Source organism: Bombus vosnesenskii, unplaced genomic scaffold, assembly GCF_011952255.1.
Source record: "Bombus vosnesenskii isolate JDL3184/JDL3185 unplaced genomic scaffold, Bvos_JDL3184-5_v1.1 scf7180000016275, whole genome shotgun sequence".
NCBI classification, from domain to species: Eukaryota; Metazoa; Arthropoda; class Insecta; order Hymenoptera; family Apidae; genus Bombus; species Bombus vosnesenskii.
This window is the reverse complement of record NW_022884344.1, coordinates 1,191,729-1,204,767: the sequence shown is the minus strand read 5'-3', so window position 1 is coordinate 1,204,767 and position 13,039 is coordinate 1,191,729. Positions and strand designations below refer to the sequence as shown.

At 36.1% G+C, this 13,039-nt stretch overlaps 1 protein-coding gene across 1 annotated transcript; it reads left to right on the top strand.

Annotated features, from left to right (window-relative positions):
* Nucleotides 1-225: 225 nt before the first annotated feature.
* On the top strand, nt 226-3,571 carry LOC117242710. The gene is made up of 5 exons (XM_033509597.1): nt 226-264; nt 2,742-2,822; nt 2,891-2,921; nt 2,957-3,005; nt 3,161-3,571. Exons 1-5 carry the CDS (start codon nt 226-228, stop codon nt 3,468-3,470), a joined length of 510 nt encoding a protein of 169 aa, XP_033365488.1. The 3' UTR covers nt 3,471-3,571.
* Nucleotides 3,572-13,039: the final 9,468 nt, after the last annotated feature.

The following is a 13,039-nucleotide window of genomic DNA, read 5'->3' as shown; positions in this document are numbered from 1 at the left end:
GCGTCGAAGCAATGCAAGACACGTTTGAGCATACACGGTATACCTATGTATATATATAGTACGTCAATGTTATAACCTAACAATGATAGCAGATGTATATTCGTAATATTCTACGTTATACATGTCTCGTATATCGGAAACGTTATCGTCCGAGAAACGAACTGAAAGAAAAAAAATGCGAGAAGATTTTTGGAAGCTGGTCGAAGAGAAAATATCCGGGTCAAAATGTTAGATAGCAGAGTGAAGGGAATGTGGAACGGGAAGGTGTGAAAAGGGAAACGAGAATGCTATAACCTAGTATATAATGAGAGTATTTATTCGTAACGTTCCGCGTTATCTATGTCTGGCGTAAGTTAGAAGCGTTAATATATTCGAAAAACGAAAAGAAACGCGAGAATATTTTTAGAAGTTGATCGAAGAGAAAATTTCCGGGTGGAAATGTCAGGCGGCATACTCGAGGGAATGCGATACACGTTTGCGCATATGTAGTAATATGCAGTGTACCTACGTATACATACCGTTCATTTCGCAAGTGGTACGGTAATGCAGGCGTCGTGTCGGTGCATCCGAGAAGGAACAACCGGTTAGCTTTGTCTCAGCGATGTCTAGCGGGGCGGTCGTAATAGCTGCTGTTATAGCGCGTGACATAAGGCCGGGGCTGGCTTCGCCGTAAAGATTGCATTTTCTCATGAAAGCCGGATGAATCACGTCGTGAGAGTGAGCGCGCGCGCACACCGATCCAGCTCTTCTGCTCTTCTTTCCTCCACCGCTATTTTCCACTTCTCCTCTCTTAGCCTCTTCTCGAGCTTGTGATCCGAGCCGCCGCGTTTCGCTACAGAAAGTAATAAGATTTCGCAGTTGCCCTCACGAGCGGTCCTTCTCGACCAGAAATCACTGGGTGTATCGTGAGAAAGAGACTACTACCGTTCTTTACGAAACGTCAAAGCGAATCCTCATAGTCTGCGACCAGTTTCAACGTGTCGTTTCTATCTCGTTGCTATTCGAGCTAATTCTATCGCGCTAATTTATTTGCGCTCGTATACGAAGCGTCTCGGCGGTCAAATCGATCAATTTCAATTCTTATAGCTTCAAGTATACCGATAATGACCAATTTTTTAGAAACAAATTAATTACCCTACCGTTGCGCCAGTATTTGGGCAAATTATCGCAAGCATGTATATGAAATATACTTCGCGTAAAACTCTAGTTCGATCTAATTTCCGCTTCTGATCTTCTCTCAGGCGACCATAATATAGAGTTCGTTTATTGTTCATTTATTCACTTACTCGGCTATTGTTCGTCCGTCTATCTATACAAGAAGATGACACGGATAAAAGCAAATTCCAAGGTAAATTAAAAATTATCATATTTGCAACATCGTTCCTTTTCTCTGCTGTTCGATTTATGGAACTGATCGGCGTGGTTTCTGAACGAGTCATACGTTCATCCGTCACGTAAATCAATTATACAGCATCTTGATTGAGCAACTTTCAAGCACGCAGATATCGTTCTACCTTTCGAAAGCAAAATCTACCATCCAGTATTTACATTACAACTATCGCGTATCTACTTTAACACTTTCACAACGAGTGTCACGTATGCGTGACTTTAGCTGCCAGTGACTATAATATCGTACGAACTACACGAAAATTATTGCAAAATAAAATGTGGAACATTTAGAAAAAGTAGAGGCGCGGTAAAATGATTAAAAAATGTAAAGTTAAACGAAAACCCAATAGAATTTCGTAGAAAGAATAAGAAACTTTTACGCAAAATATCACGTGCCAAGCAAAACTGCATTTTTATTACAAATTTCGCGTTTCAATTGTAAATGTGATAAAAAGTAAGCAGAAGAAAATAAAAAATTCGAACGTTACAGTATACAGTAGCTAAAAGCGTTCTTTTATTAGATTCAATGTTTCATTTTCATAACCAAGTCAAATTTTTATAATCATACGAGAGTACTACCAAACGATACAAAATTTCATATATTTAATCAATTAGTATGTAAACGCTATAATAAATACAACAGTGCGCCAACACTATTTATGACCACTGTAGTTGAAGATTTTGGTTGCATTTATTTAATATCAATTGTAGCTTTAATGACAATTAAAATAATGTGCAGCTTCTAGGAAAAATAAAAAATAACTTACGATGCAGCAATGTCGCGGAAGCAACGAATGCAAGTTTTTAACAAGTTCCATCGTTGTTTAATAGTTGCAGTTTCTTCTACTTTTGCACTCCCGCTCGGAAATTTGGAACATGTCGTAATTTCGAAAGAAATGGCTTACTTGTGTAAAAGATATTTGATCGATATTATCGTTTCTTTTTATCTTGTTATTGTCATTCTCGTGTTAGGCTTTCGCCCATTACAAGCGAGATACTATTCTAATTAAAAAAGTACATAAAAAGCATATAGATAGATAGATATTTGATATACTCGAAAAATTCATAAAATGGTTTTTTTACTGTCATCTCAGCAACTGTGCGGCGACCTGGTTGAGGAATGCAGGTTATAGTCTTATCTATAAAGAGATTAAATTTCATGATCCAGCGATAAGCCGCTCGCTTATGGTAACGTCTTTAGTATGCCCATGTTTCTTCCGGCTGTCACACGTCTAGAAAACGCTTGGCGATCTTTTTAAAAAATAACGCATTAATGCGAAATTTCTCGTAAAACTCGGAAGAGAAGTGTTGGAAAATGTCGAAGTGGCTGACATGCTAGAAGAAGCACATAGAATGCTGTGAAGCCACCGACTATTTACAAATGGGTGAAAGGGTTTGAAGAAGGAAGAGAAAACGTGGAAGATCAACACCGTGTAATATTATTAATCTCGTTTTAAATTTTCTACACTTTTTGTGGATTAGTATTATTCTGCAATTTCAGTTTCAGTATCGTCCGTATCGAAGCGAAAACGTTCTACATCGAAGACGTCTATATAACAATTCCATCGTCACAGTTCAAATTGTCGTAAAGTCTTAAACAATTCGCTGGAACGAGGTGCCTCGTTTCTTGTAAATTTCTAAATCTGCGTCTGATATAGGTTTACCATTTGTCTATGATATCTCTAGATCAGTGAAAACGTCCACAACTTATTTGCTCGATGAAAATCATTATCGATGAAGTTGCAAAAAATTTATTTAATTCTGTCATACAAAACGTTCTTTTCGTACGAGAACGCGGTCGAAGAGAGACAAAGTTGTTCTTGGATAGAAAGATAATTAAAATAATTTGTATACATCGTCATCGTTGCGCTATTCGTCGTCTGGTATGGAACGTAATAAGGTTCCGTTGTTATAAGCAATTCTTCAGCGAATGGTATCCTGAGAAAAGAGTTGCCAATATATTGAAATTAGCTTCTCAAGGAAACAGTAAACTGACCTTATTTCATGAATTCTTTCCTTCGGGGCAAAATCGAAAGCCACAAAGCGAAGATACACTTTCAGCGAAACGACTTCTTTGTTAACTTTTCAAGTTAATTCGTACGAAATGGGTTTTCTGATTCAGCAGTCATTCCGTATGTCAGCCAATTATATAAGTATTACGTACATTGACATACAATAGCAATTGTACAAACTTATTATATATGTATATCAAAGCAAGATAACGAGTCTGTCACAATTTTATATTATGTCACAGTATCGATGTATTATTTTGTCGACACTGAAACGAAATATAAATTTCCGTGAAATAAATTCGTGATATTCGTAACCTTATTTGTATTCCATTCGTTGATTTTCTTGAATCATTTGAGTATGAATGTAACTTGAGTACGAAGGAATATATAAAAGAGAGAAATTATAAAAGAAAGGCAAAGAATTCGTCTGGAAAGAAATTTGTACTTTATTAAATCAATTTACCAATTAGGGAATTTTCATAAAACTTTTACGCGACTTATCCTCGAAGCGAGTAATACAAATTTGTTTAACGACAAGATTACAACCTGTGAATATAGCGAGAAGCAAATTCCTTAGGAAGCTACATCTCACGAGACGTAAAGTGAATCGAGGAACAGACGATAAATTGGAATGATTCATTTCCATCAGATAGTACGATACGTCCCTACGTGGTTACTGCCAGCGCAAATTCCACAGTGCTTACTAATACGATTTACAATTAGAAGAAAATTTCTCATAAGATAAGCACAGCTGTACAAGAAGCAAGCAATTGCTTTTAAGCTATTTCGTAGAGTGTGAGCAAATATTTACGAATATTTGTAAATGTACGTGCAAACAAGATGCATGCTATGACGAGACGTAAAAAGTTTATTTCAAATCAAGAGGAATTCCTCGAGGATGGAACGAAACGTATAGAAATGCGAAAATTTTTATTTGTAATGTTTAACCCTCGGTAACAGCGTACTGCCTCGTTTTCGACCAGTAATTTTAAATAATTTTTCATTTTCTCCGTACTTGCGTGTAGATTTTGCCCTGCTTAAAAAAGTTAAGGCAGCGTGTAGCAATAAAAACAATTAGACGATATTCTAGAAACTTGGAAGAATATTCCAGAGTTTTGTGGGATTTTGTAAACCACAAAAACCTAGAAGAAACTGCATAGATTTAAGCGACTCGGTACGTAAACGACGTCAGCAGAAAAGTAAGGCTGCAGCCAGAGGATTAATTAACTTACTAAATATAAGATGAACGCAAACGTAATTGAACACAATAAATATAATAATATTTATGATAAAAAAGTGTTTTACTAAATTGTATATCAATTTCTTGTTATATGGATTATAGATAATATATTTTTATAATAATATTGTAAGGATTATCATTTCTATCATGGGAGAAATTTTTCCTTCCAATTTCGAGTTACGTTTATTTCCCCCGTTTTCTCTCTGTTTTCTGCTGCTCTGTACTTTATTTTTAAAGTACGATTAACTAACATCAATACCTGAAAATGTTACCTTACTGTAACTAAAATTTCATGTAAATGTTGCTCAGCAAAGTTACACGGTTGTGTAAGTACCAACGTGTAGAACGATACTTTTATTGAAATAAAAAAGTTAACTTTGTTCTTTTACACCGGAAAGCTGACTGTATTCAGTTAGAGAAGGGATTTTGTACCAGCGCAGTTCTTGTCTCTTAAAATTTCCAACGAAAATAATTATAACTAAAAATAACAGTGACGATCTCCCAGAAACCATTTACGACTCTCTTGGGGGTCGTAACCCATGGGTTAGTGGTTCAAGGTTTGTTCTTCGTAGAAGTCGAATCACATATATTTTAGACGTTACTTGTATATACAATTCGTAGACAAAAGCATAAATATAATTCATAAACGAGGAAGTGTGTACTTTGCGGAACGTCGTCTATCTTAATCGTAAAATAATGACTTACTTGTGAATCATTCGACAAACACGGAAAAATGTGCTTTCCAGCAAAGTTCGTGTTTGAAGTTATCATCTACGAAAAATGTTGATATGGGAAATTTGACCTGTTTGGCATTCGGTAGGTTTTTCTAGCTCTAAATTATCTACGCGTGACTCATCAGTAGCACATTATCCCGTGAGAGTCCCATAGCAGATCGACTGGATGTTTGCTTTCTAATCTTCGTCTTAATCTGATCACCGATCTGCAAGGACGACTAATTAAGGACGTTGCGCAAGTCGTTTCTTACGTTTCATTGCATTTGCCTTAATTTCCTTTTCAACAGTTGATATTTTTGGATCTTTCCGTAGATCTTCGTTGCTGATCTGCCGCAGGGCAACCCTTCCGAGTAGAATCGATCGCGGTGACTTAAATTTAGCGACTTTAGCCCTTTGCTGCTGTTCTCTGCAGGGCTAATGACCACGATAAATGATTCACATTTTCATAGAACAAGCAACACGATGTTTAACTCGTCACCTCTTATACAAGACAACAAACACAGAGATAGTACTGTGTCTAAATATTAATGCGACTAACTGTATATGTCATGAGATTAGTAAACGAGAAACAGTTGTACTACAAAGCTGTGTAATTATAGTCGTTTTGAAATGAAGATATGCGTGTATTAGCACGACGTATCTCGCAATTACCACTAGAACTACAACACCAGTCAAAACCATTGATTCTACAATTTTATAAATGTGCCAACCCTCGTTTAGGAATTATGGCCCCACACGGATTAATAATATTAAAAATATACTACATAACATGGAATTACATAACATGAAATTTCTTTCGTAAGAAAATAATAAATCAATAAACGTAAAAATATTCTATCGTTACGTATTTTTTAAAGACCGGTCATCATGACTGGTTTTGGTCTAAATAGCTTTGCCTTAACTGTCGGTAGTTGCAGTATTAGCAGTGCTAAGCAGCTTTATTCGCCGATACGGTTCACTTAGAACATTGGAGTTTGAAGCTTTACCCTCGTATAAAATATGTCCCTCGTTGGAAAACATAAACAAGGGAACAACCGTGTAGAAAAGAAAATATTACGAATATAAGCAGATTTTACGCAGCATTTTCGTTTTACATTCACTCAAATACTATTAGTTTTATATTAGCTTAGTCCGAAAACTGTCTTTCTTTTACAGACACGTCTTTTACAACGACGCATCTTTATGCAAACACGAAACCTAATCTGTCGAACGTTGTGATCTTTATTTTGATAAAACAAAATGAATCATACGTAATTCGATAAGATAACATAAAACGAAAGAAACTTTTCGAACGACCTAGTAGAAGACATAAAATGAGAGACGTTGCTTTACGCTTCATCTCCGTACTTTGTACGTCCGTGGATCTATCTTGTTAAAATTTAGATGGGAAATGGATTAACCGATCTAAAAAAATCTCTAAACTTTAATACCTCTTGACGTCTTGATATCTCCGACGTCGTCGACGCTCTTTCTAGTCGTTCGTCTATTAAAATCAGATATCCGACGATAATTAAAAATCCATTAATCCAGGTTGTTCGCGTGCAAGAAATCCTAGGTGGGAATAAAACGCCACGTGAGTCGCTACTAAACGGCAGATTCGGAACGCTTGGAAATGCTATATAATTTGTTAATTGACCATGAGAGAATCGAGTTAACTCGTCGTAGTTGCCAATATTTCCTTTGCAATGATTTATTTACATCGATATGTCGTATTTTTTTAAACGTGTCGTTACATTTGTTACGTTTGAAAATATTTTTCGAACATACACTGGTTGTATAATTATTGTTGGCAATACGTTACTATCCTGATTCAAAAACGAGTCTCGAAAACGAGAACATATCGTAAATTTTTGCGAACAGAAAATCGCCACGTGTTTTCCCCACTGGACAAAAAAGTACGTGTAAAAACGCATGCATGTCATTGCCTAGACAATATCGCAAACTTTTTTGCGTTATATATACTCTACGATATCGAGTGCACGCTGGTCAATGTAGTAAAACTGTTTTCGTAATGAGTTGGAATCGATGTGGGTTGCTTAACAAGTAACTGCCACGGAAACCAATATATTTTCCCCTGAGAGCCAAAATATATTGAAACGTTCAATTTTTGCAAAACATTGTACTGGATTTAAAGGTTATTTAGATCTTTCACATTGTTGAAAATTTATCAGTCCACGAAATTTGTTCGACTCTGATTATCCTGAAAAATTTAATAACGCGAGTTACCGATAAAACGTAAACAAATATAAACATACCATAGTATAATCTACATAAAAATCTACACAGCTTCCGAACTGTACCCAATTAGTCTTTCGATTGTGTAACGAACAGCATCTTTCTTTTTGTGCTGTTGTTCAATTTACAGCAGTTAGCATCGTAGCCGAGTGATCAGATGGCAGATCGTAATTAGGTCTGATACTTGTGCAATGTTGAGAGAAATTTGGAATTTTTCTATCGTAAAATACGGAAACGATTTTTGATTCGGACAGGAACGAAGAAATATCTTTCGGAAACGCATCTACGATGTTTCCCATTTAATAAGTACCGGCTTATAGGAAGCAAAGAACAGAAAGTTTTTTATAGTACCGTAATTAACGTAATTTAAGTTGCCACGTTCGATTACGTGTCTATAGATATTCAAAGTAGAACTCTGTATCTCTCATAAAAAAAAAAAATAGATATTCGCATTAGAAAAAGGAGCACTGAAAATGGTATTAACTGTCGATAAGCGAAATGTGCCGAAAGGACCGTTTCAGTTTGAATGCGGACGGTGCAACATACGAGCTGCACCTACGTAATATTCACAATGGTCCGATTCTTTTTGAATGTATCTTTCACCCTTTCTGCTTTCGATCGCATTCCACATTATGTATCGGTGAAACTAGGTTATCACTAAGGCTGCCCGTTTCATATGCGCATAGGTGCATATCAACCTTTAAATTTCGTAACGCATATGTAAGTACAGTCAGTTACGAAAGAGTACGTACACCTATCAAATTTTCTGTATTCGACCCATCAAAGAAAGTAAAAACGTACTTTGCCACAAAATTATTTTATACTATATTTTATCGATACAATTATCGTTCGCGTATTTCTAAAACGACTTACAAAAATTAATACATTTAACTGATAAAAAACTTGGAACAAAATTAGACCAGAAATGAAAAAACTTTTAATATTTTCAACGCCAAGGAAATAGCAGGATATTGTTGATGCGTGTGTGGGACAGACAGCTTGCTATTTTGTAATTTCATATAGGTATATCATATTTTTGGATAATTATGAACAGAAGGGAGCCTCAACGCCCTTTTGCGCACAATTATCAATTTTTGTAACCATGTATTTTATATTTTCGTACTTTTATTTTCTTGATAAAGATAAGAGTAAACGACTGTTGCATTTTAACAATACGTGTCTTAATGCGTGAACAAAATTCATCGAGCTAAAGTTTTCGCTGCAAATATCTTACGTAAGCAGCGTACATAGATTTTTGTAACAGACTGTAAGTGCTACTCCATCGGTCAAACAAGTCGTTGACCCGCCATTCTGATTCAAAAAATTATCATAAGGATCTTTCTTTGTTTTGACGTAACGGCCGCTAATAATCTGCTATGTCCATTGTATTTTGAAGAAAGATGATTTCAAATTTAGAACAATTTCAAACGAGTCTGACAAAATTCAAAGAAGGACACTTGAAAGAAAATCATTATCGATGAAAAACACATCACGATCGGATGGAATTTGTTCGGTAATATATCGTATAAAATGGTGGGGAGAGCTATGTTTTCAGACGAAACAAAATTTACGTTCCGCGGATCTAATGGTTGGTCATATTATTTCCACGATCTTAGAAAAGATGTATAATAATATGAGACTAGACGCAAAACGGTAGGAGAAGGTATATATGTAAGAAAATATGGGCAAGATGGCATTACCGTTTATTTTGCACCGTTATGCTTTCATATTACCAAAAACAGACAGATGAAAAAGGTAGGTGAACTTCGACACCGATAGTTGCAGGCAGTTTATAGCGTTCTATATACGTTTAGCGATAATTTATTTATTTCTAACAATTGAACCTACTTTCTGCCATGTTTTGAGCAACTATTCTCAATCGTTTTAAATATCGTCAGTTGGGTAATTTTTTAAGATATTTATTTACACGCTTACGAATATTACTCGTAAGCAAATAAAAACATTATCGTCTTGACATTTGGAGCGAGATAGATGAACGATAATCTCTAGATAAAAGACAGAGCGACAAAGTGGGCTGGAAAATCGATTGCGACTTTTGACGTTTCGAAAACTGCATTGGAGAGGAAGGTGGGTTTCCACCGAGAAAATCATCAACAGATGTTGAAGACTAATTTGGGACTTTCCAAACTGTTCTTTTTTGATTCGAGAAGGAGGAAGAATTAATATTTTATCTGAAAGAAATAGAGGGCCTGCTATTTGACCTGACAACAACGAACACGCTCAAATAGACGTACGGGACAAGACAGGACACGATCATTATCTCGAAAAATTATTTTTTTGTACTTTTTATGTCGTTTGGGAATTTCATTTTAACACATTTCTTATATACAGCAATTGATTTCGATAGAAAATAACGTCAGGATGTAATAAGGAAAATTAAATCAATCGTATAATATTGTACGACCGTAGGTAAAATTATTTTCAATAAATAACAATTAATATAGGTATTAATGTCTTAAAAATCAAACATCGTAATACGAAAGAACGAAAGAAATCATCACCAACAGAGAATTAGGATTTCTAAACTGTCCAAACCGATGTGCGACAATTCATAGGAGGAGTATTCATAGGAACATGCAAGTACAGATTTAATATACGCGAAATCCAAAGTACCATTTTAGATCGACTAAACGGCTTATTCGTTTTTGGCGGAACGTTTGAAACTGACGAGTTGTTGTGCAACAGTTGACATCTCGGAGAAATTTCTACGGAGACTAGAGGAGGCTAAACGATGATACTTTGAGACGTAGACATGCTTGAAATTCTCTCGCGGGCCAAGCAAGTCGGTCTGCAGGGAGCATCAAAGATTTCTCGACTCCCTGCTTTAGTCGTTACTTTTTCTCAGAATCTCTTCAGCCTGGCCCGTCTCTCGTATCCCAGACGTCTCTAGTAGAACGTTTGCCCCTGTCACGTTTGTCTCTGTGGTTCTGACATTAACGCCACATAGCGAACTTGTAGTGTCAAGGTCAATATCGTTGCTTGACACGATTTTACCTCTAGCGCGTTTTGTACAAAGTTGTCGTTGATACAACGTTATCTCATCGACGAATGCAACTGTTAAGAATTCTTTTCGCGATACCTAAACGGATGCAAGGGAACCAACTCTTGCTCGACACGTTCGTTCGCCGTACGGAATTAGCTGCGAAAAGGATCATCCACTTTTATGCATCCAGAGGGAGTTTTTAAGCGCAAAAACGCATACAATGAACTTACGTATAGAGAAAGTTACGTTTCGTTGAATAAAATGCACTTTGGTCGTTCTTACTGTCGCAATTTGTTCAAAGCACAAACGTTGTTGTAGACATGCGATCCTCAGTGCTCTGTTAAATCAAGTTTGTTAATGTTAATGTTCCTGTGAATCAATAAATCATTTCTCAACTCGGATCTCATCTGAACTCATCCGAAGATCGTGGTATCATGTTTCGGTTAAATTCATCTTGACATCAATCCACGATACTACGAAATCAAAGTTACATCGTGCTATTAAAAAAGTCAAGGTGATCTTATAGGAGGAAACATTTTTTGGCGATTTCAAGTATTGCAAGTTGCATCGGGTTCAAGACGGACAGAAATAAACATCCGCTTGAAACATTTTTTGTTACTTTTATTGTTATTTTTCGTTGAACACTCCGCATAAAATGTACAAATTTTACAAAGATACATTTCGACTATCCGTGTCCCACCTCCGACACATTCTCGAGTCGTCGACACCGGAGTATGTTCGGATATCTGGCATACTCCTAGTGACAAACGACATTGCCTGCGGACAGTCCTACTTACATCTTTTGGCGACTGTCAGCGGACAATGTATGCGGTCAATATATGCCAGTGTAAACGCGGCTTAATACATAAAACTACCGGCAGCGTCTAGTACTCGACAGTAGTGAAACGAGAAATCCACCGAAGCTTCTACGATGCTATTTTATTGTTAACCGAAATCGTAACGATCGAGTGCGCAACTTGTTAACACAGCGCGACAGGAACTATAACAACTGCTATCGCATTGCTCGAAAAGATATTCCATTCTCCGTTTGATAAACGCCAGCGACTGCAGAAGGTAAACCGTGCAGCTTGGAGAGGAACGAGGAAGCTTGCATTAATAAAGCGAAGCTTATACCAGCGACTTGTATTTATAGATCAACTTGCAAGTAAGCCACGTTAGTCGCGTTCAATTACACGCCTTCCGCGTTGTTTCGATACGCTTATGCTCGTTTAATCTCCGCTTTTCATAAGGCCGGTTGTTATATGCCCTTGTTGGATTTCTTATAAAATTGCGGAACCTTCGTAACAAGGAAACTACGATACCTTGGACGGTATTATTTGGCGATGGTAATCGGACCATGGAATTTATCGATAGAAAAAAGATTTTACTACTATAGAATGGCGTAATTATTAGACTGTGAGTTTCCAAGTTTTTCGCGTATAAATACGCAGAATGCACGTAAAATCCAAAAATATTTCAAATATTCAAAGTAGAGTATACTCGTTATAACGTTTAGTAGGTAGAACGATCTGCCTCGTAGGTCTTATTTTTTAACTACATTTTCCAAAATATAAAATACATTTTCAAATACAAGAATAAATAAAATATTTTAAATTACGTCAAACTGTTAAGTCAGCAGTTGATATAAACCTTTTACTTTTACGTTTATCTCGTATAGCTTTTTTCCTAGCCTACATTTTCATTATAAGAATTCCTGAAAATAATTGCAGAAATAAAGTATAGTGCAGAATACATAGTTAAAAGCATCGTGGTGTCCAATTATTTTTGTGAAAGACGACATGAAATTTGGTATTTGTCAATGTTTGACGGATGCACGGAAGTTGGGAAAATTCGGCGATAACGTAGTTAACGATAATTTGTTCAAAAATATTATTTCCCCGACGAATCTAAAGTTATTGATATTCTTTAAATAAAGTTATGAGAATTCGCTTTAATTTTTCAATTAAACCAAATAGCTTCAGGTACTTTTTGTTTCTCCCTATTACCGACAACTTAAAATATAAAACTTCGTTACTTTCCCTCTGATATTATGCAGTGTTATCTGTTTCCATTTTCGATTCATCTTAAACAAGCTGGTACTCCAATACATAGAACGTAGATAGATGTAAATAGGTTAGATTTTCTATTTGCTGTCGAGCAATTTCTCACATTGTTAAGTGCAGAACATCTTGATATTCGACATCTGCATGTTACTTCCGAAGGATGAAGTATCCAATTAAATAGTAACTTCTTTGGTGATTTTCGAATTGGAAACAACCATCGAAGATACTTTTGCGATTGACGAGAACCGATAAAAATCACTTTTGACGACAACCTATAAGATAAAATAATTTTCTAAGTTAAATGTCCTCGTTATAGTTGAAACTCGCACACGTGCCAGAAATTTAACGAAGAGGTGTCTACA